The sequence below is a fragment of the Stigmatopora argus genome, chromosome 9, assembly GCF_051989625.1.
Source record: "Stigmatopora argus isolate UIUO_Sarg chromosome 9, RoL_Sarg_1.0, whole genome shotgun sequence".
In the NCBI taxonomy this organism is placed as follows: Eukaryota; Metazoa; Chordata; class Actinopteri; order Syngnathiformes; family Syngnathidae; genus Stigmatopora; species Stigmatopora argus.
The window spans coordinates 9,738,865-9,762,840 of record NC_135395.1 but is presented as its reverse complement, the minus strand read 5'-3'; the positions used below and the strand labels follow the sequence as shown (position 1 = coordinate 9,762,840).

Sequence of the window (23,976 nt, the reverse complement as noted above, 5' to 3'; positions counted from 1 at the left end):
GAAACCACTTCATCCTATATAATAATTACACATAAAAACGCAATAAGAGGCAATAAAAACAGTTGTAGTCCATAGTAATCACGTATATATCGCCACACTGCGAACGTTGCCGGCAGCCATGTTGGGTCGGTAGACTTCCACAAAGAGCTGTAATGTAGCAGATATAAAGTGCGTGATTAATCATTTTAATTTGCTAAATTATTGACATATTCCCGAAAAAAATAAGTTATAATAAACCATATCAACGTAGATTTAATTCTGGTTGCATGCCGAGTTTTTTCTTCATAAAATAGTTTTAAAGGAATCTACTATTTTTTTCCAATTTTGAGCAAAAACAGGCCAACCGTTTGAATATGACCAATTCATAGCACATGCTGTGTTATATTTATTTAAAAAAACATTTAGACCATATCCCTCAAACATACTTCGTTGCCATGACTTCCACTACCGTTGACGGTTGACGGTGGGCGACCAATCCCATTGAACTGCTCGCTTAGAATTGGACGTCCAGCGCCATCCCATGAGTTAAATATTTGACGTGCATATCCCCAATTGATGATGACTTTCTGACCTTGCAAAGGGGGTTGGCTGTTGGGGGACGACAGACAAGTAAGGGGGTTGGGTTGAAGGGTTGTAGGTTGGGTGGGTCTATTCTAGTATTGTTTGCTCTAGGTCGGGGATTAAATAGAGCAGCGGTCCCGGAACGATGACAGCATCCAGAACATAGATACGTATCACCCCACCTCATCCTCATCCTCCTCATCCTCATCATCCTCATCCCCATCCGGTGCGTGGCGAGAACGCCTGGGATATTTCGTCCGAGACTCGACAATCGCCTCCTTAAAAAACGGGGTGAGTAAAAGCACATCCACGCGAGACCCTCTTAGCTTCCCTCCCCCCTCGTACCCCTTCTTCCCCGGCTTCCCCGCACCTTGCGTTCCATTCTTCCCCGTTGCAGATTGCCTTCCATTGACGGCCATGCGCGACGTGGATATTTCAATCCGATTAAGATTAGATATGGAAGCAACAAAAGGCTGATCTTTGTTTTCCCCCTTTGTTTCGTCTTTCTATTTGACTGTGTGAGGAATCGCAATGGGGTGGGGGGTCTTCTGGAGGCATTTGGGGGGCGATGTGCGACCATGTAGGAATATTTTCAAATACATTTTTAGCATTGTGTTAGCGGGGAAGACCAGTGAAAGCTCAATGGAGGGCTGAGATTCAGCAGGATTTAAGAGGGTCAATCTCATATTATGAATGGGCGTAGGCGGCTGCTCGTGCTTTGGGATTGTCATCTTTTTTATTATATTTGATTTTTTTTATTAATATAATATTCCATTCAACGTCTTCATGTCCAATGGCCAGAAGCGACAGCCTCATTTTTTTTTTCACGACGTCAGGCAACACAACTGGACCGGAACAATGCCTTTTGGTTTTCTGGGGGTTTGATTTCATGCACGACATGCTTAAAAATTCAAAATAATCGTAGAAAATCCACTGAAAATTTCCTTTCAAGATTTGGGGAAGGTTCCAATGGGAGTTGATGGTCATTTACTGGAATGGTTGGTAGAAACATCTTGTTTTTGATGTGAACCACGTCTGTATTTAGTCGGACACATTTAAGGATTTGGAGTATTGAGAACTGTCTTTAGAGTAAATAGTGTCAATTAGAAAAAAATGCCGTTTCCTGATCACTGAAGAAAGTACGACTGCAAACAGGTGTCGCTTCCGTACGAGTAGTGGGAAAAATCCGGGTTAATCGAGAAGATCGAGAGTTCGATCCCAGGTCCGAACCTTTGTATGGGTTTTCTCCGGGTACTCTGGTTTCCTGCCACATTCCCAAAATATGCATAATAGTCTGGTTGAACACTGTAAATTTGCTCCCAGAAATGAGATATTGATTATATGTCTCATTTTGCCCTGTGATTGGCTGGCCACCGATTCAGGGTGACGCCCATCGTGAGCTGGGGTAGGCTCCGGCACCCCCCACGACCTTTGTGAAGATGAGAAATATGAAAAAATGAATGACTATTAAGAACCATTTTACTTTAAAGTGATAAAAAGCACAGGGTTTTTGACAATTTTGCTTTGATGGCGTCGTGTTTTAATGGCCTGACTCGGATGTGAGCAGCGTGGGTTCGAATCCTGCTCCCGCCCCTAATGCTGATGGATATCTAGGAAGAAAGATGGGGAAAAAACAAATCAAAACAGACTGTAGACAGTGTTGCAGGGGGGGAAATGGAGATGTGACCTCATTGATGTGACAGCGTTGTACATAGTGGTGGCACGGTTGACTTGCAGCGAGCCTTGCCATAATGTAGGACAACTCTATTTAGGAACATAGACTACAGTACAAAAAGTGATCTAACTTGGATCTCTAACATAGCTATCAAAATCGTATATATGTATATATATATATATATGCTTAAAGCATGACAAAATTAGCGGTTGACGATGATTTTTTCGTCTGCTATCAGTCACTGAGAGGATCCGGAATAGAGCCAAAATGGCTAAAACGAGATCGTTTTACAAAAAAAACATACTTTAAAAAAATCCTGTAGAAAAGTGGTTATACGGCGTAAACCACTTGTGTCAAAGTGGCGGCCCGGGGGCCAAATCTGGCCCGCCGCATCATTTTGTGCGGCCCGGGAAAGTAAATCATGAGTGCTGACTTTCTGTTTTAGGATCAAATTAAAGTGAAGAGTATAGATGTATATTACATTTCCTGATTTTCCCCCTTTTAAATCAATAATTGTAATTTTTTAAACAAATTTTTCTGTGTTTTTAGTTCAAAAATCATTTTGTAAAATCTAAAAATATATTTAAAAAAGCTAAAATAAACATTGTTTTAGATCTATAAAAAAACTGAATATTCAGGGTTTTTAATCCAGTTCTTTTAATCCATTTATAAAAAAAAAATCTAAATATTATATCTAAAATGGTCCGGCCCACGTGAAATCAAGTTGACGTTAAAGCGGCCCGCGAAGCAACCCGAGTCTGACACCCTTGGCGTAGACAATTTGAAATGATCAAGAAACGTATAAAATACAGGAAAAATGTACAAGTTGACAGGTATGGTATATATATATATTTTTTTTGCCATGACGCATATCCGATTTGCGCCACTTGAGAAAAACTAAAATACGAGCTGAGTCATTTGAAAATGTGGAAATCTCCCCTCATGTGTTTCTGTGGTCCACATCTGTTCACTAGCCTTGCTGACTTTGGCTCAGGAATTCTTAGCTGACTTCTTTTCAAGCCAATTAAACTAAAAAGCAACTTTTGTCATTTGAAAAAAATCTCACCATAGTACTTGAAGGAGGAAATCCTGTACGTGGATCATTTTTCCTTTTTGTAAATGTCTTCACCGTCAAATGTATCTAAGATGATGCCTTCCTTATTTATGACGGTGGACAAAACTGAAGAATGATGTAATAGTGGAGCTTTTTGTAAAAAAGACACGAGATCATGCAAATGTCATAGAGAGCCTTCGAATGGTTGAAGGAGTCGCAAGAAAAGGTGGAGACGTTTTCATTGGCTGTTCCTTACGTGGAAATATGAATCCAGATAACTGAGGAAAGTGTCTGCATTTCACCTTCTTCAGAAGTAAGAATTACACAATTTTAGATTAGATAACTTTGCTGTCACTGTTGCAAGAGGGTGAGAATACAGACACAGACACATTTTGCTCACCAATGTTCATTCATAATTTAGTCTTCATTTGAAATGGGTATATAGATGTTTTTTTAATAACCCTGTCATAAAAGTCTTAAATATAATATTTTTATCAAACTGCAACATTTTGACATCCAGTGTTAGTGTAAAAATATTACATTTAAATAATTGAATAATGACGTGATAGGAAATAATTCAATTATTCTGATTGTAATTTTAAAAATACCCTCATTAAAAGTGATAGGTATTACAAATAAGTTATAATTTTAAATTAAATTAAATAATTTCCCAAACTAAATTTTGGAAAAAACAGATTGAAGCAAAAATAATAGACATTCAACTTTTGCTTCGGGAATTTTATTTTCAGTCCCTCCCATAGCTCTTAATATCATAACATATAACTTCTTATCTGCCACTGACGCCAATAGAATGCAAAAATTGTATATATCCAACCTTTTTTTGGAACATCCTTTCTTTCACTTATTCCAATTTCATATTTTTACCCCATATTCTTCCCTCGTTGGTGTGACAGAATGAATGTGATTTTGCCATTGCCACAAAAAAAGAGCAATACTATTTCGGTCGCATTCCGCCCGAGGGAAGATTTGGAACTGGCTGTCAATAATAATAAATAAATAAAACATTCCAAAATAAAGCTGCAGTTTAGCCTGGGAGCCATCGTATGAAAACACGTCAGTATTCTGCACGCAAGGCCGGCAGACTCAATCATTCAAATTTGTTATTCACGAGCAGACCATCGTGTGTGTGTGTGTGTGTGTGTGTGGACTGGACAACAGACTGTTTTGTCAGAGGCAGAGACAGACGTCATTGTGCGGGGAAATGGGCGGCGAGAAGGTTGTCTAGGAGGTTCGAGACGGAGAGCGAGCCTCCCAAAGTCCATCGTTTGAATCCGGGATCAAGTGAAACGTGCGATAAGCCAATAGCAAATCTGTCTGCTTTTATAGCAAGGAAGACAGCCGACCAATAAAAGCACTCGCGTGCAAACCTCCGCCTCGCCCCGACGACACAAAATTGTACGGGTTTATACGCTGCATTGGAGATGATGGGGGAAGTCGGGGTTGGGGTTAGTTAAGGACAATTGAGATGACTCGTTGGGGTGAATTCTGGAAGATGGTCTTTGATTCTAATTGAGGAATAGTGAGATGAATGGCTGTTTTACCCCAATAAGTACTGGGAAAAAGGAACATTTTTACAGAATTGCTTTATGGAGATTTTTTTTTTGAAGGATTTGTCATTAAGACATTAAGAATGTCCCTGCAATTGGCTGGTTGCCAGTCTGAGCCCCAGCCAAGATCCATAGTTAGCATAACCGATTAAAAAAGAAAAAAATGGATTAATGGCTTCTCCTGGTTCACACAGAGGGCAATTTCCATTTGGTTGGGTTAATACATAAATTTCCTCCCAACTTCCTGGTTGTCTGGAATCAACTTGTCTGCTGTCCAACATCAAACTCTGTCAATGAGTTCAATTGGCGGAATTTACAACACTTCTATTTTATTTCAAGTATTTTTTTAAAGGCTAATTGAAAGAATCTGCAATGAAAACATTATAAACTTAGCCATTTTATTCACATATAAACTAAAGATGCTTATCCTCATGAAAGGGTGGGGGTGCTGCAGCATATCCCATCAAACAACAAGCACCGACCAATCACAGGGCATGCACACACCCTAATATCTGAGTGATCAACCTAGCACTATTATCGCTTTGGTAGCAAATGAATGTCATATTTGCTGCCATCCCTCCCAGGTCAAACAGATTGGACACCTACAGCCAATAACTTCTCATTTGGGATGTTTCCAGGTCACTTTTAGTCTTTTAATAGTTCAGTTGGGGCATTCTTCCCGGCGAATGGTAGTGAACCATAACTTTTATGCTAACAAAAAAAAAAAGTATAATTTATTGTTTCATTTTTCTGACTTATTCAACCAGTGCACAATCCATCATTTCCATGCCATCTGGCCATGTTGGCCCTCAGGAATGCTGCCCTCATCAACATTCTCCACTCCTCCTTATGAAGAACCTCCCTCGCAAAGAACTGTAGTTACTTTTGTTCTTTCTCTGCGTTTTTTTTTTTTGCCATCTTCAGCCTCTTTCAAAGCCCCCCCTTCTCCTCGCGCACCCCCGCCAATATCCTGTCCTTTCTTTCTTTTCTTTCCTCGGAGCCACTCTCCCACAATCCCGTCCCCCTTTCTCAGCCCCCTCCCCGTCCCGCGTTCACCTCCGTCACCCCCATCCGTCTCTCCAGTGTCCCCCACCCCTCCCCTCCAACCCCCCCACCCCGCCTACTTTCGGCGTTGCAGAAGAAGGCGGTCAGGGGCCTTCGTCGGCTGCATTAGCCCCATGCATTATTCACGCGCCCCGCAGTCCGTCTTGGTCTTCTGCCGACTTTTCGCGGAAGGGAGTCGCGGTGCAGAGTGGGCGTTCCACTTTTTTTTTTTTTTGCCCACAGCGGCGAGCAATTCGACGCTAAGTGTAATTCTGGGCGGTTTTGATGCGCGGTCATGCGCCGTCTCACTTAACGCCGCAACCGACGACAGAGCGGGTTTATTTTCTCCCCGAGTTGGCTTTCGGTTCCGGCCATATCCGGCCACCATGTCCTCGATGAAAGCTCTTTTATTACCGGCCAAGATTTGGGTCTGGTTGGCAGATTCTTTTTTTTATTTATTTATTTTAAATGTTTGTAACCAGGACAAGCTCTTTGGACACAATGTGAATGTGTCCTTTTTTAGACTAAAAGTTTTAATGTGCCAGATGGGAGTTGGATGTACTCCCATATTGGGTAATTTTTCTGGAGAAAGCAGCACAGACCAAAGAATAATACCCAAAAAATCATATTTAGACACGTGAAAGTAGCGGTGATGTCGTATTATATAAATTGTGTGGCGCCACATTCATGTTAACTACATCTCATCATTTGGCCAATTTATTTTTGGCCAAAAAAAGGTAACTTACTTAATGAAAAGTGAGCATTCACAGTTTAAGTGAATTGGACATTTATCATCATTTTCTGTCACTTCCTTGTAATTTCAGTGTACTAACAGGTCACTTCCTATACATTTTGGATCATAACCTATTTTTGGGGGGGAATTTCCAGGCTGCTTTCCATTCATTGGTTGCTTTCTGCTGGTTTTGCTGGCATTTTCTGGGTTACTCACTCTTGGTTTTGTTTACTCATTGGCTGCCATTGACAAATTTAGCTTTTCCCAAAAATAAAAGCTTTTCCTTCTGTATGTGCAGTTTTAAATAAGATATAAAGGGCTCGTCAGGTAAAACATAACCCCGTAGCGTGCCGCTTATTGATGCGGGCCAAATATCAGGACCGCTGAGCGAACTCTGGCGCTATGAAATTTTAATTTAGCCAACCAGATGAAGATGGAGAGCTTTGTTTGTCCATGGCCACGTGCTTGGTAGACCGTCATTGAGCGAGAGTAAGAGAGAGAGAGAGAGTGGGAGAGAGAGAGAGAGAGAAAAGTAGAGCAAGCCTCAGGGACCAGAGGAGGAGCCTCTTGGAAAACCACATCCACATAGCTGCTTTCGGTTCACATCTGCTTCACTTGACACACTTTCAAGATTCACCCCGAAAATATCCCTTCCAACACTAAAATATCCTCGTTTTACAAGAGGATTTTCCGTCACGGCGTTTCTCGACGCTTCATCGTAATCGTCGACCTCTGCGCCGTGGCTCGAGTCGCCCTGATCGAATGTGTTGATCGCAGGTGGCTACGGCGGACTGGGAGCAGCACCCATGATCACGAGGTTCCCCTTTCAACTCCTTTCAGCCAATCGTGGAGAGGCCGCAGAGCCGATGTCTCAGACGCCCAGTGGTCGCCCGTCTCGCCGAGTCCTGAAGAGGCAAGCTTCATCGCGGTGAGTCACGCCATCTCCCCGTTCCTCGCGGTCCTGTCTTTTGGACCCTGGAAAGGTCCATCTGCTTTTGATCAGGACGCAACAATACGCCTGCCTCCGTTCTTCTCCCGTTAGCGCCACTCCACGTACTCCATGGTTTGTGGCGTTCTGGGTTGTGGTCAAACAATGCTAGACCCAGTCTTTTTCGGATGGATATAAAAATGGCTGCACACGACTCGCTGTCATTAGAGGTGCTTTCCCGATAACACGCCTTCACGCTCGAAACCCACCGGTTCGTGGGTCCCCGTCCTTCGCCGGCACGTCACTGATCGCATGCATCTCCAGCTGTTAGCGACCGTAGCTTCGCTCATCCCTTTTCATCCTCACCAATCAGCCCTTGTACAGATCAGCAGGAGGTGCTAACGTCACACCCGTCCAGCGTCGGCCTCTGCAGATCGAAGGCCTGTAATCCTCTTAAAGGTCAAACCTATGCGCCATGTGTTATACCCTTCATTTACACAGGGAGGAATAATCACGTTAGGGATTCGTTGTTGCTTCCTCAATCCAACTTTACTGATATGTATATTATCAACACGTTAGAACAAAAAAAAACATAATGTACAATTACACCCGTTCAGTATAGGGTCATAACAATGTGTTATCTTTCTTTTTACAAATTCGAGAAGTCATTCTCCACTATTTGACAAGGTAAACAATGAAAAATCGATAACATAAATTCCTTACTATAACCGTCATAGACACTATACAGGGCAATGGCGGCGTAATGGACGTTGCATACATACATATCAATGAACCGGGAGTAGATTAACATTCCATTCTCTCTCACACGCTAAACAGTGTATATTGCAAACCAAAAAGTCAACAGGCCTCTACAACAAGCAATACCTGGGAACACAGAGAGAAATAATCAAGAAAGTGATTTGTTGTTGCTTCCTCAATCCAACTTTACTGACATGAGGAAGATCTCCCGCGCTGGTCATTGGCATGAAATCATCAAATGGCCCTATACATCCAGTCAAACTAGTTGCGACATCTTTAATATGCGATCGTTAACGGAGTGTAAATTAAATATTTCAATTGTTAAACCAATGATGATGGTCATCGCTAGCGGCAATCCAGATGGAGACGAGTCCAGAACTGTTTCGGAAACCTCCAAAAATGAATGGAGAAAAATGCTATCGTGATTTGTAGCGATGATCCAGTTTTTTTTCCCACAAGCAATTTATTATAGTGCTTCTGACCTAGCATGCACATGCAAAGCCCGTCTGCTTCTGGAATTAATTCCACCCGACAGAGTGAAAACATACTGCTCATGTTTACCGATATTAACGTGGTCAAAGTGAGCGTCATTTACTTATAGCATAAAATAGACCACCACATAATACGTCTCTTAATCAACGAGTTATAAAGACATTTTTTAAAACAGCTAAAACATGCCAAACATAACATTCCCTGCAGTTATTCTTCCAGTCTTCTTATCTTGGCGATCTCAAATATTTCAACTTATCTGTTCACAGTATGTTAAGCAAGATAGAACAAAAAGCAAAATAATACTTGCTAGAAAAAATAACACTGAACGCAAAAACTGCACTGTAAACAAATGAAGGTGCTTCAATTCTAGGGGTTTCAGATCTTCCAAAAAATACAAAATAAACCACAAATAGATTTAAAATTGCTGCACATTTAATATAACAAGATACACATAAATTGGAGCATATTTTGAGACTGGAGAACTCATAACAAAACTGTGGGAACTCCTTGACGGATGAACATTATAGCGCTGTCCTGTTCTGCATTCTCGCGGGTTCACTGGAAGCTTTTGTGCTTCATTATGTCTTGACGTGCTGCTTAAGAAACAGCTGTCGCATGACTGCAGAGTTGTTGTAAACATGGAGATTGAAAGACTTTTTGCAAGCTGAAGCTTTTGAATCAGCTCCAAGGCTCAGGACACCTAGTCAGTTTTGCACTTGTGACTTTGCAGTTCTGATTAGTTATTACACGTTAAGGTGGTACTACTGTAATCACAGTTGACTAAATAATCAGGCTATTGGATGTTCTGATTTGGCTTTTCTTCCATGGCTATTTTCTCCAAAGTGTATTGGCCCATCTTTTGAAAGGCTTATCTGTGTTTGTAAAGGTAAATGGAGGAGAAGGAGCGGTGTCGGAGCAGGTCTCCGGCTCGCAGGGCGAGCCGGGTCCAGCAGGTGGTGGGAACCATCATACGTCGTACCCGAGAATCACTGAGCAGGTACAAATCTGGAATGAAAAAAACTTCCAAAGTTCATTTATTTCTCTTGATTATAAGACCAAAATCTAATTCATGTATTTTCTGGACTATAAGTTGCATTTTTTTTTCAAGTTTAACCTGTGGCTTATATGTATATGTATTTTTTTTAAATGCTACGTAGAGTCGTTACTAAAGTCAGTTTCATATCTTTGTCTCTATTCAAGATTTAAGTCAAGAATGAAAAGTCTCCAAAAGAATTTGCAATTCCTGTGCTTTGAGTTTCGAGTCGCTTTGAATCAGTTGAACAAAAAAGTAGAAATGTTATGAATTTTTCACACGCCTTGTATTTGCTCACTTTTAAAATCTGAATTTATGAGAAGTCATGTGACTCGATTCCACACCTGTGGTATATAAAATGACAAAAAAAACAGCATAGCCCTTTTCCCCCTCGAAAAGCCTCCATGTTGCATTTTTACAGTTTCCCCCCCATCTAACATCTCCCCCCCTCTTTGACACCCTCAGGGAGCGGTTGCTAGGCGATGGGAGGTCGCAACGCTCCAACAGCCTGTCCAATCAGAACTACCAAGCCAAACTGTCACTGCAGATCACCAGGGATCCCGTGCTGGACCGAAGTACCGGACACGGATTCACCCTCACCGCAAACACGCCCCTGCTGGTCAGGGATGTGGCTACCGGTACATAAACTGTGGAGTGTGTTTGCATTGTCCACATGTGTCTAAGTGGACACCTGCTTTATGTAGCGTTTCACTATCTCTCTTAATTTCTCACTCACACACACGTTGACTATTGGCATTCAGGTTTCTGGGCTCGGTGCCAGAGGTCCTTGCTCAACAACAGTGGCACCTACTCACCCTTTTAAAACTCAATCACTTCTGAGTCACACAGTTAATAGAAAAAAAAATCTAGTCTGGTGGTGAAGTGGTTAGCATGGCCGCTTCACATTTCTGGGGTCGAGGGTTTGATACCATGACGGCCCAGTTAATAGAAAAAAAAAGAAAAAAAACTAGTCCGGTGGGGAAGTGGTTAGCGTGGCCGCTTCACATTTCTGGGGTCGAGGGTTTGATACCATGACGGTCCAGTTAATAGAAAAAAAAAAAGAAAAGAAAAAAATCTAGTCTGGTGGTGAAGTGGTTAGCGTGGCCGCTTCACATTTCTGGGGTCGAGGGTTTGATACCATGACGGTCCAGTTAATAGAAAAAAAAAAAGAAAAGAAAAAAATCTAGTCTGGTGGGGAAGTGGTTAGCGTGGCCGCTTCACATTTGTGGGGTCGAGGGTTTGATACCATGACGGTCCCACGATTTTCTCTGGGTGCTCCGTTTTTATCCCATATCATGCAACATTGGACCTGATATCTGATTGGACAAAAAAAGATAAAACAATCAAAAATTGTTCTGCCTAAGATAATACTTAGAAACTAAGAGACATTTGAGAACAGATAGTGTAAAAATAAGAAAATTGAAGAAATATTCAAATTGATTTTGGGAATGTAGGTCAGCGTTTCTCACAGCCCGCCAACCGACGTTTGCAAAGAAATGGGTTAAAACATCGGCCCCGGACGCCACAAGACAACATTTTTGGACAATGCATAAAGAAAAGGCTGGAAATTGCGCGATATTGACGTGGGCGGGGCTTGGGCTCCCGACTTTTTGGGGACATTTGTGGATTAGTTTGACGCAGGGCAAAACAAAGAGGAAGGGAGGGCTCTTCAAAAAAAAAAAAACTGCAAAGATCAGGATATTAGCAGAAGTGACACGTAAGCCCGACGGGGGAGGGGTGCGCTCTTGTGCGCTATCGCTCAGCCTGAATGTGTGCCAACATGCGTGCGTGGACAAAAACGCCATGCGTCTCACGGGCACACGAGCCGTGCCAAAGGAGTGCGTTTGGGTGCTTGTTTGCCTTTATGCATACGTGCCCTCCGCATTTTTTTGTGTCGCAAATTTGGCGTCGGTGAGACTAAATCTCGGCGCCACAGTCGCGCGCTCGCCTGCCCCAAGACAAATGAGTATAAATAAAATGAGAGGGAGGCGAGCTGGAGAGCTGTTGAGTCAGCCATGTTGAAGTAGCATGTGTGTCATGTGGGTGTATGCCAATAGATCTCCTTCAAACTGCAGTCAGATTAGATAACAGAGGACGTATGCAACCCGAATTCTTTGAGGCGCACGCGGTTTTGATTTTGAATGTGTTGACATGTGTGATGTGTGTGTGTGTTTATACGCAGGGAGTCCTGCAGATGGGATACTCTACCCAGGAGACCAAGTGTTGCAGATCAATGACGCAGAGTTGGAAGATTTGAACGCTGATCAGGTGGAAAACATATTAAGGTTAGAACTGCAAAAGCACTTATATTCAGGAAGTCATGTTTGCATTTGGAGAGGAGTCGCACTAGCCAAAGAATACACAATAAAAAGAAAAATATGCATCCTTTGCACTGCTGTATAAGTCACTTTTTAAAAAATCAGAAAGCAAGAACATATACGTTAAAGTAGCAATAACATACCTGTCAACCTCTGCCGATAACTGCCCTTATAAATGATTATGATTCCCCTTACAAACCCCCAAAAAACCTTACAAACACCGTACGACTCGTACGGTGTTTGTAAGGTTTTTTGGGGGTTTGTAAGGGGAATCATAATCATTTATAAGGGCAGTTATCGGCAGAGGTTGACAGGTATGCAATAATGAAATGGAGGACAACTGGCTAAAAAGGCATCTTTTAACTGTTTTTCCACATAACTATAGCCTAAAAAAAAAAAAAAACAGGCTATGAGTGGTCAGAGAGAAAAAAATATATACATAAGTTACACTTGAGTATTAGGCGCAAGGCTAGCCATACTATGGAAAAAAAATGTGACTTATGGTTGTATAGGTTGGCCTTGGAACTTACAATTGTATATCACTCACACTAAGTTGAATACAAGCAGGCCTTATTGTGCAGTATAAATTACTAGCCTAGACAGGCCTTCACAATACGATACCGTAATTCCTGATAAATAATAAAGCGGTGCCTCTATTTGCAAATGCGTCTACATTTGATAGGAAACCTTTTGTTCTCCAAGATACGAAAAATGTTAACAGCTGCCTATTTAGCCTCAATTCTGCTACTGTTACGTTAATGTATATTTGTTTTGGGTTTCTGATGAAATAGAAAAAAAAGCCCTTTCAAAACATATAATAGGCCAGTGCGGCTTACTATTGTCACATTTTGTTGGGGTTGGTGGATGGGTGTGTTTTCCTGGTGTGTCTTGTCCACGTGATTGTATGAGTTTCACCTGTTGGGTATTTTTTTGGGTAACCCATGTGTTTGTGATTGTCATCAACTCTTGTCTGTGTGTTAAACCCTGTGTTTTTGTACGAAGATTTCGGTACACCTCATAAAACCATTTAATGTCTTTGCATTCTCCGTTGTTTTAGGTCTTTTTTTTACATTAGAAATAAGGTGTATGAAAATATCCTGTATTTATACCACCATTTATGATCAAGAACTTCCCCATTTACACGTGTAGACACGTGTGACGCCTCCACGTGCGCCTGACGATTCTGATAATGTGCAGGTGGATTTAGCTGGAATTGATGCATGAAGGGAGGGTGTGTATTTGCAAGTACAGCTTAACTGCTTTGGGGCAAAGGTGTCGGGGAAAATGCTTCTACTTTGTCAGCTGAGACAAGAAAATGACGGGTGTGTGCATGAGTTGTGTTTGTGTTTTTCCACGCAGGAACTTGGAGGACTGCATCACAGTGACCGTCCTCCGGCACATGACTGTGAGTACAAAAAGAGACATTGATGAACTTTCCTCGGCACGCCTTTGCAAAGAATCATTCAACCAACGTTGTATTTCAAGCATGATGACCCTCTACCCTAAATTTCATCAGCTAAACATACACGTAGCAGCAAGCTTCTTTTGGAGTCAAACTCCATTTTTGGCCTTGAATGATGAATGGATTGAGTTCAGCCAGTGTTTTTTCGACAAAACAAAGGCCCCGTTTCATTTGTGTGTTCTGCAGAATCCGAAATCATCCATCATGTCAGCAGAGAAGAGAGCCCGTTTGAGGAGTAATCCCGTCAAAGTGCGCTTTGCAGAAGAAGTATTGGTCAACGGACACACTCAGGTGGGAGCATTTCAATCTGCAACTATTTATGTATCAATTCAATTCCAAATTATTTGTAATTTTGCATACAAATTTCAGTCTAAAAAATATTTTATTTTTCCTCCATCAGGGAAACTCTCTTCTCTTCCTTCCCAACGTTCTAAAAGTTTATTTAGAAAACGGACAAACCAAGGCCTTTAAGTTTGACCATACCACCACGGTCAAGGTATATACACCATACATGAAAATATTTAAAAAATACACATGACTAGGATTACTGGAGTTCAAGTACTGCCTATCAAATGCAAATAGAATACCAGAGTGATGTAACCCATTTGGTCATTAGAAATGTAGTATAAAAAAAGGAATTTTCGTAGAGTAGCTTGTGAGTTTCATAGCTTGTGGCAATTTGAACCGAGCAGTTGCAGACGAGGGGAAAATATGTCTGTTATAAAGGAGTCTGAACTCTCTCTCCTTCCCACCAGGATATTGTTCTGACTCTTAAGGATAAACTATCCATCCGGGCTATTGAATACTTTGCACTGGTCCTAGAGCAACAGTACAGTATCACCAAACTACTGCTGCTGCATGAAGATGAACTTATACAAAAGGTAAGAAAAAACAAGTGTGTTGCCTTCACTTGCTGAACCTATTTTTTTGGTAACATTTCCACCGGTGTTTGGATCAGGTGGTGCAGAAAAAAGACTCCCATGACTACCGATGCCTATTCCGAGTGTGCTTCATTCCCAGAGATCCGACAGACCTGCAACAGGAGGACCCCTTTGCCTTTGAGTACCTATTTTTACAGGTAAAGCCACCAAAAGACGCCAAATTGAAGCATTTTGGCACACGTTTGAAGTGTCCGCGATCAATGTATCACTTAACAAGCAACTGTCACGGCTCCTTATGAGAAGTTGTCGTCAGAGAACCTAATTTGCTCATGAAACAGTCAGATATGAGTATTCAAAAAAATAAATGAACAAAAAAAAGGTATTGCTTCCCAGGCCTTTGTGGGTTTCCTCCGGGTACTCCGGTTTCCTCCCACATTCCAAAAACATGGGCTAATTGGACACTCTAAATTGCCCCTAGGTATGGGTGTGAGTATGCATGCTTGTCCGTCTCCTGGGATTGGCTCCGGGACCCTAATGAGGATAAAGCGGTTGAGAAAATGAGATGAGAGAAAAAGTATAGCATTTTCTGCATGCATGCATCCCATTGATTAGCATCAGGGTAGAACTTTTCTTCAAAGAATTCCCAGACTTTTTCTACTTTAAAAGTGGCGAAATGACTAAAAATGAACGCTTTTTCGTGTATTTTTACTTTTAGTAAATTCTGAGTATGGCTCTCAAAGAATAACATCTGAAAATATGAAACCAAGAGACTAGATCAAATCTCCCTGTCATGCGATCCTGGCGATCGAAGAGTAGATTGCGATCGAAGAATTGAGCATATTTTTGTGTTACAAAATATTTCAACGGGAAAAACCCTCGTCATGCTGAATCATATGCTGAATCTTTGCCTATCCCCTCGTTTGTTTTTACCGTCAAAATGATAGATTGTTTTCGTTGACAAAAAAGGCACAAGAATGAGCTAGTTTTACAACATGCATAACAACGGGTACTCTTTGATGATGATATTGCCATGTTTTGTGCACCCAGAGTGTTAGCGACGTACTCCAAGAGCGTTTTGCCGTCGAGATGAAGTGTAACACCGCACTCCGCCTCGCTGCCCTGCACATGCACGAGAGACTGGATAGCTGCGGACAGACCAGGACTTCCATCAAAGCCATTACGTGAGTGCGGCTGTATTGGAACAACTGCATTATTCCTACATTTTTTGCAGTGTTCCGCCCCAAAAAAAGATGTCACACTCACTAGTATATAAAAAGTGCGATTGCCAGTCACCAATAGGATGGGTAATATCATTTAAAAAATGTTTTTGGTGGGATTGAATAAAAAATAATATGTCTAAGAGAATTGGACTGCTAGCCAGAAATGACAGTATAATGAATTAAATGAGTGCCCTGTAGGGGTTAAAAAAATAGTAAGCCAACGGGTTCAAATCCAGTTGAAGAGACGCTTAGTAATCTTTTTACAAAGGTGCACTGTTGATTGTCCGCAAGATATTTTTGAGTCAAAAGCCTTTATTGTCATTATACAACAACTGCGTATAATGAAATGAGTGCTGCTACTCCACAAAGTGCGTATTTCCCAATAAAAAAATTAATGAGTCATGTTAAAGGTCACGTCCGGGCAAGATAATCTTCTCAAAATATTGCACATTTTTTTGAATATTTGAGTCTTTTAGCAGTTAGGTGTGCTTAATATGTATTTGTCTGGCTGCTGAAAGGAAGGAGTTTGGCCTCGACAGCTTCATTTCCCCAACGCTGCTGAGCAATATGAGGGAGAAGGATCTGAGGAAAGCAATCAGCTACCACCTCAAAAAAATCCAGGCTCTATTGGAGCCTCGCCAGAAGGTATGTTGACAGAGGAGTTAGTTACAAGATTAAAAAAAATGATGACTAATAGATGCTCAGTTGCAGTTTGGCTCATATATAATCCTTCCGTGGTTTTAAAATGATCTGTGGATTGACATATTGAGTCGGAAAGCCACTTTATGGGATGTACAGTGATCCCTCGATTATCGCAAATTCACTACTTTGCGATTTATTTCTGCTATTAATTATTATTATTTTTTTTTTACTTCAGTACTGAGTCCTAGTAGCAAAAGTGGCTTCCGTTTACAAGTTCAGTGTGGATTTTCACATTTTTATGAACTTAAATAATAATAATAATAATAATAATAATAAATAAATAAAAATGTAAGTTCAATAAAATGTGAAAATCCACACTGAAACTATTGCTACTAAGATTCAAGTAGTAAAGAAGTTTAAAAAATCATAATAATTGACCCTACTTTGTGATTTTTCGATTATCACGGCCATGTCTGGTCTGCATTAACTGCGATAATCGAGGGATTACTGTATTCAGTTTAGCAGAATGACTTTATTTGCAGTTTATATATATATTTTTTGGACCGTCATTATTCCACGTTCAACTTCCACGCTGAACTTGAAAAAAACGTGGAATAACGGCGGTCCAAAAAATATATATAAACTGCAAATAAAGTCATGTTTACTATATTCAGTTTAGCAGAATGACTTTATTTGCAGTTTATATCTATTTTTTAGTCCACGTTTTTTTCTTCTGTCCTCCCATTCCTTTACACATATTTTGTTTCAGGTGATATCCGCTTCCCAGGCTCGGCTAGCCTACCTCACTCAGTTAGGAGAGCTCGTTTCTTACGGGGGACGATCCTACTCGGCGACGATGATGGTAAGTTAAGTTAGAATTGGAAAAAAGGAAAATATGTTAAAAGCATTAGAAAACTAGCTTTATTTTTCTACGCCTTGCCTGTAAATGCCACTAAGAAAAAGGGTCACGACATCTGAAAATTATCTTTAGCCACCACGAAATCAGATTTATTTTTTTCCATCTCTGACAATTTTATTCTGAAGGCTTGCTCAAGTGTTTCTGTGCTCTTTTCTCCAGCTTCAAGAACGGGAGGTCCTGGTCAGCCTATTGGTGGGCGCCAAATACGGCATGAGTCAAGTCATCAACCACAAACTCAACGTCATCTCCACATTGGTGGAGTTCGGCAGCATCAGCCGCGTGGAGTTGCTCTCCGAGTCGGACAAAGCCAGTCTGCTGCGCGTCTCGCTGCACGACATGAAGGTACGCCGGCCCCCCCGGCTCCATTTTCCATTCAAATGAAAAGCACTTTAACGCTGACACGGATTAGAAAATGAAAGCTTGGCTAAATATAGGTCAAGCTTTCCTTCCAGTGACACCCAAGTAGCCTAAAGGATTGTGATTTTTTTTTCGTGCCATAAGATGAATGGACTTGACTCAATTGTGACCCTCTCTGTCCCCCCTTGTCCAACTCCATGGCCTTTTTCCTTTCTTTCCCTCTGGCTTAAATCCCTTGCGCCTCAACGATGCCTTCCAACTACCAGCCCTTTGCCTTACTGATGGACTCTCTGGCCGCCAAAGATCTAGCTTGTCTGCTGGGGGGCTACTGCAAACTCATGGTGGACCCCACGCTCAATGTCTTCCGAATGGGGCGCCCCAAAGTGCGGGTGCACCGAATTGCTGCTGAAGAAGGTGTGTTGGAAAATTTCACCGTAGTAGAGGGCTCGTGCTATGAATCCCTATCAAAGTGAGCAAAAACTGTTTTTAGTAAGCCAAGGGTCATTCCTGATTTGGACAAATTTCCACGCAAAATTTTGAAAATATATCAAAATGGCTCTGACCCGGTCAAATGGCTTTTATGATGATACTTTCCTCTTGATGGCCCAAGTCATTTTTTGTATGGTTCTGTGGATATCTGATACCTGGAATTAGGTTAGGTTAGGTTAAAACTTTATTTCATCCCGTATTCGGGTAATTTCTTGGTTGACATAAGACACACAAGACATTGTAGAACTAGTTAAAAATTGTTGAAGAATAAGAATTGTTCAAATCTATGTGTCGTTCAATGTTTTATTGTTGTTGCAATTTTGAACAAAGTAAAAAAAGTAAAGATACAGTCTGTCTGAATTTAAACAGTTATAGTATGTTTTTTAAGTTCCTGAGTATATTTCACAATGTATTGCCAAAACGCATCAGATAAAATATTGTACCGTATCTTTAAAAAAGTAACTTTAATGGTTGATATGGACAAATCAAATGATATCGTTCTATTCAATGTTTTTCAATTCTGGAACGACCCACACGTCTTCATTGCGTGGATACTTTCCAACGAAAACATCGAAAAACCGCACACGGTTATTGGACACGGAATGCAAACATTGTGCTGACGTGGTCTTCCTCCCGCTAGGTTACGTGTCCCGCTGCTGTAGCGACTCGGACCAATCGACGGACGACGACGACCCGATGGACTCTCAGAATTACAAAGCCCACGACCCCGCCAGCCAGGACTGGGAAGAAAGACGGAGGACGGAAGAAGAAAAGAGGAAAGAGGAAGAGAGACAAGAGAGGGAGGAGCACAAAAGCAAACAGGAAGTCAAGATAGTAGTGACCACTGAAGGTGAAGAATACGAGAGTGAAAGGGAAGGATTAACTTCTGGATCCGGAGAACGGGCCCATCCAGAGAACACCTGGTACCACACGGATCTTCGCGTGACCGGCAGTTTTTCCAGCTTGTCCAGCAGCTCTTTGAGTGCCGCCTTGGAGGAGAGCAGCCCTGTGCTCAAAGCTCTCTCTCGTCCGGAGAATGTCCAAACCTTGGACGTCCGTCGAGCCCACCTTCCGGAAGCCAAGGGCCTCAAAGACCCGTCCCGACCGACCAATCTCAACCACCGAGGCGACGGCGCTTGCGTTTGTTTCGGCCAGCTCTCCAAAGGCGACTTCCTCTCCAGCCCGTCGGGAGCGACGAGCGATGACGAGGAGGAGGACGAGGAAGAGGAAGAGAGGCTACTGCTGAGACGCATTTCTAAGATCCCCAGTTCCAGAGATTTAAGAATGATCGACAACACGCCCTTTGAAAGGGCGCCCATTAAGAGAAAGAAGAAGACCCCTCCCAAAGTGCCGGTCAGAACCAGTTCCATTCCAGGCCACAAAGCCGAACAATCTGAGCAGCGCCTCTCCAAAGATCAAGAGTCCGTTTCCCAAAGCCCTTCCTCCAAGCCCAAAGCAGTTCTTTTGCCGAAGGACAACGTTTCCGAGTCCGAAGAGGAGTTTTTTGATGCGCAAGAGAGATTCACTCCACCAGTTCCAGATCTCTCAGGTTTGTTCTAAAGTTACGACCACGTCTATTTAATTTTTTAGGGCATTTCACAAGCCTTAATTGAAAAACAAATACAGTCATACCTCTACTTAGGAAATGAATTGGTTGCAAGACTTTTTGAAAATTCCGTAAGTAGAGGTGTACTTTATATGTCAATTCTCTTATTCGGTCCACGGTCCTCACACAACTACCAATTAGCCCCTTTAAAATGGGTCAAAGTGTCCCAATTTTGTATGAAAGATGTGAGGAAAGACAAAAATGAGAGAAAATGATAAGGAAATTATTTATTCATGTCTTAAAATAAACAAAGCATGCCAGATGGCAGCAATAGCCAGTTCTACCAGGGCCAAAAGCCGTCCACTTTGTAGTACATATTGATTATTTACGTGTGCCCTATGTGTCTGTGTGTGAAAATATGTGCCACTTTAATCACATTAATGCATTTACTTTAGGGGGGGATTTTGTAACTTGGACCTTTTTCGTATCTCAAGTCACTCATTTGCGTATTTTAAAAAAATCGTAACCTGAAACATTTGTACCTAAAGGCATTCGTAAGTAGAGGTATGACTATATCAAATGATTGTTTACTTCAAGTAAAAATGGCCTCTTTCTTGCAGACGTCGAGCTGGCGGATCGTCGCAATGCAAATCGACTAAGTGGAACGTGGAATTCTCTTGGAGCTCTTTTGGAAAACGAACCATCGTCGCCCCTTCACAATAAAGTAAAAGCTTCTAAGATCAAGAAAGAATTAGAGGACCCTCATCGCCCCACCAGTACAACAAATAACGTTGGAAGTAAAGCACCTGCCACGGAGAAAAATGTAGCCAAGGTCAAAGCATCTTTCGGACCGAAACCCCAATTGCCCCCCAAACCGCAGAATATTCCCCCCATGTCCCCCAAACACGGGAAATCGTACGCCCACTGCAATGGCGACGCCCGCGGACGCCCGTCTTCTGACCTCCTGGAAATGGAGCCGGACACCATGGAGTTCAAGTCGGTCACCCACACGGGAGGGTTGCCACGTTCCACGCCACTCATCACGGCGGTGCGGCGTCACAAACAAACGTTGCCCGTCACGGCTCTACAAACGAGGGAGGCGGAGCCTAACGGACCCAAAGACAAAACGTACATTCCTGACAAAAAGGAGGCTCCCGAGGAAACTAAAAGTAACAGAACGCCAAATGCGCCCCTCATCCCTCGCTCAAATTCGGGTACCAAGTTATCCGCCCCGCCTCCAGTTCCACCAAAACCCACCTCTCCTAAAATCCATTTGTCGTTAGCGGCTAGCTCGAACGATCCCAACAAAGTCGCCCCCAAAGAAGGTACGAGTCCACCAAACGGCCTCCACCCCTGGAGCAGCCGCAACGGTAGCGTCCCCCCGGGACCCAGGAGGGTCTCGGCCAGCCACGAGAGCCTCTCGCCCGAAAACGCAGATCGGTCGAGCACCTCTCCTCTCGTCTCCGACGGCTCCGAAGCCACGATTGGCCAGCGGAGTAGAGAAGAGCGAAGATCCGGATCCGGCTCGGATCTCAGGTGCAGTTCTTCCAGTCTTGGGGGCAGGCTCTCCACTACTGCTCTTAGAGGGAAGATTCAGGCGCTCCCTTGGTACATGACCCGCTCCCAAGAAATTTTAGGGACCCTGGACTACCCGTCCACCAGCTCAATCAATGGCGACACCTCCGGTTTCGGCTCGGGTTTATCCGTAGCGAGCGGCTCGTCCGATTCCAACAAGACCCCCGTGAAGGAGAAAGAAACATCGGCATTGAAACTAGGCCGGAGGGGCAATATCTTGGACGACGGCGCGGAGGTTGTCGTGGCTACCATAAAGGAGGCGGGGGAAGTCACTTCCTACTTGAGAAAGATCCACGGAACCAACGGGTCGCACCCCAACCTCAATTTCGCCAGCAACATCGCGCACAACGTTTCGTCGGAGCAGCCTCAGTCCCGGAGCCACTCGGCGGTGGGAACGGGAGGCGTCTCCGCCATGCAGATCGGGGGGGACTCGCCGACGTCCTCCGTGGGGGACGGCACCCCCCCGCAGCAGCGGGAGCCCTGCGGCTGCCGTACCGTCTACGCCAACTGTTTCAGCGGCGACAACGAGGACGGCGTCAGCTTTGACGAGGAGCTGACGGTGTACGAGTTCTCTCGCCGCACGCGCCCCAAAGCGGCGAGGGCTGCGCCGCTCCCCTCGCCCGCCGCGCAGATCCCCTCGCCCACCGCGCCCCCGCCAAATCCCAATATCCTGTCCCTGCTGAGAGACAACCCCCGTCCCCTGTCCACCCTGTCCAGCGCCTCCTCAGAACTCAGTCCCTTAGTCTCTCGTCCGGTGTCTCCGTCCACGTCTCTGCGGGGTCCCCTCCATTCGCTGACCAACAAGAACTACGGCGGCGGTCTGAAGGGAGGTTTCATCTCCCTGCGACAAGATATCGATCAGCTTTTACTGGTTTTGGAGAGCACGCAAGCGGAAGCGTTGCGAGCCGACGCCATTTCGAAGCCCGACCCCAACCACAACGGAAGCCAAGGCGACGCCACGCCCACCAAGTGTCGTGCGGGAATCAGCCCAAGCGCCCTGACGGAGGCGGAGCGGACTCTCCTCCAGACGGAAGCTCGCCGACTGGCGTCCGGGTGTCAGCGCGCCACGCGGGTGGGCTGGGCTCCCGACGAGGCCCTCAGGTCCTTGACCAACGGCTTCGCCGCCTTGGTCCAGCTGTCGGCGGCCTGCGTGCCGACCGGACCGTGCCCCGGTTGCGGGGACTGGCGCCACGCCGGCTCGGACGACGAGGGCCGGGAACCCGTGGACAAGCTGAAGGAGATCGTGGCCCTGTACCGCGATTTCGTGGGGGCCGTGGAGAGCGCCGGGACCGGGGGCAACGGCCCGGACGGCTCCCAACGCAGCCAAGGAGAAGGCGACGGCGTGAGGCTGCTCGCCAAACGCTGCACCGTCCTCATCTCTTCCGTCTTTGCGCTCACGCAGCTCTTCCGGACTCCCGCGTTGGTCTCGTCTTCGGACACTCCCGGTGGTCTCGCCCTCAACTTTTAACCTCCGGACCGTTAAAACGCCGCATTCGGAGGAACGGACCGTTTGTTCTGGGACAGTAAGTGCCATGCACACGCACACCGCACGCGACCACGCCCACAAAAGCCGGAATTAAGAGCGCCAAGTTTTCTGGCCGCCACCCTCGCGAGGATCGGCGGTTTAGAAAATGAATGAACTTTTTTGGGCCTCTTAGTGGACTATGCATTTGTACATAGGAGTTTTATAACTCTTATATTTCTCTTATTTTATTACAACCTGTGTATGTATGTAAGAATGAATTGCCCATTTATGTATTTATGTATTTATTTTTTACAGTATTTGCACCGTGGTCTGTGGCGGTTAAAAATATGAAAATATGGATGTCACTGGATTTTTTTTTTTAAAAATGGCCCTATATTTAAAACAGTATTAGATTCACTTTCGCACACAACATAAGGCTGTAAATTGTTCATTTTTTTGTCATTTCATGACATTTCACTTCAAACGAACAAATTATTTTGCATGCGCCAAGTTGCACTTTTTCAACAATTCTTGTTTTTCCAGCTTTTTCCCCCCAATTTGCAGTGGACAATTCCAGATCAGGGTGAGTACTTATTCCAGATTACAAATTATTTTTTCTCCATAAAACACATAACCTTTTTTGACACTTCCATGCAATGCAAAAAAACATACGATGCAGTATTCTAAATATTTTGGCAGGTCGGAAAAGTGACTGTTTTGATGTAGCAACGATCCAATCGTAAAAAAACATGTACACATTCTTGTACACTGAGGTCCAAATTTGATGTTCTTATCTCTGTCTTACTTTAATTTCTGACTATGCAAACTCCTCATCTCTCCATACTTTTCTGTCTTGTCGTGCCAACAGTGGAAAACACACCCGCATTATGTTTGTCTGAAAATAACGGGTGCTTTCTTTGCGAGAAACGTTGACGACGCGGAGTGTCCATTTTTGGACACGTTAACCGCGTTTGGACATTTGCAAAGTTGCATGGCATTGGAATTTGTCCATATAAAGACTCCATACTGACGTCTGCGAGTTGTCGTGTCCGCTTTTATCGGCTTGCAGATTGAGAACGCTTACAAATTTCCCCCTTTTTAAAGCCTGGGGGGCTTTTAATTTCATCCCCTAAATGAGAAAGACTTGAGCACAGCTGCCCAGATTGCCTTTAATCTGATCTTGATCTGTCTGACTTTTTCATTCGGTAATCTAGAAAGTCTGCAGCGGCAAACGTTGGTAAAGCTAAGGGAAGGG

At 43.6% G+C, this 23,976-nt stretch overlaps 1 protein-coding gene across 1 annotated transcript; it reads left to right on the top strand.

The window, feature by feature from the left end:
* Positions 1 to 702: 702 nt before the first annotated feature.
* Positions 703 to 23,079, top strand: frmpd1b (FERM and PDZ domain containing 1b). Its single transcript, XM_077609987.1, has 17 exons — positions 703 to 852; positions 7,413 to 7,563; positions 9,701 to 9,811; positions 10,313 to 10,485; positions 12,030 to 12,132; positions 13,525 to 13,570; positions 13,814 to 13,918; positions 14,028 to 14,123; positions 14,383 to 14,508; positions 14,586 to 14,705; positions 15,556 to 15,689; positions 16,247 to 16,373; positions 17,140 to 17,232; positions 17,449 to 17,631; positions 17,913 to 18,060; positions 18,776 to 19,684; positions 20,302 to 23,079. Exons 3-17 carry the CDS (start codon positions 9,705 to 9,707, stop codon positions 22,722 to 22,724), a joined length of 4,893 nt encoding a protein of 1,630 aa, XP_077466113.1. The 5' UTR covers positions 703 to 852; positions 7,413 to 7,563; positions 9,701 to 9,704; the 3' UTR covers positions 22,725 to 23,079.
* The last annotated feature ends 897 nt before the right edge of the window (positions 23,080 to 23,976 follow it).

Coding starts and splice junctions, on each gene's coding strand:
- frmpd1b (XM_077609987.1), top strand. CDS start 9,705: ATGGAGGAGAAGGAGCGGTGTCGGAGCAGGTCTCCGGCTCGCAGGGCG. Junction 14,124..14,382: donor ACCATACCACCACGGTCAAG/GTATATACACCA, acceptor CCTTCCCACCAG/GATATTGTTCTGACTCTTAA. Junction 14,706..15,555: donor TTGAGTACCTATTTTTACAG/GTAAAGCCACCA, acceptor TTGTGCACCCAG/AGTGTTAGCGACGTACTCCA.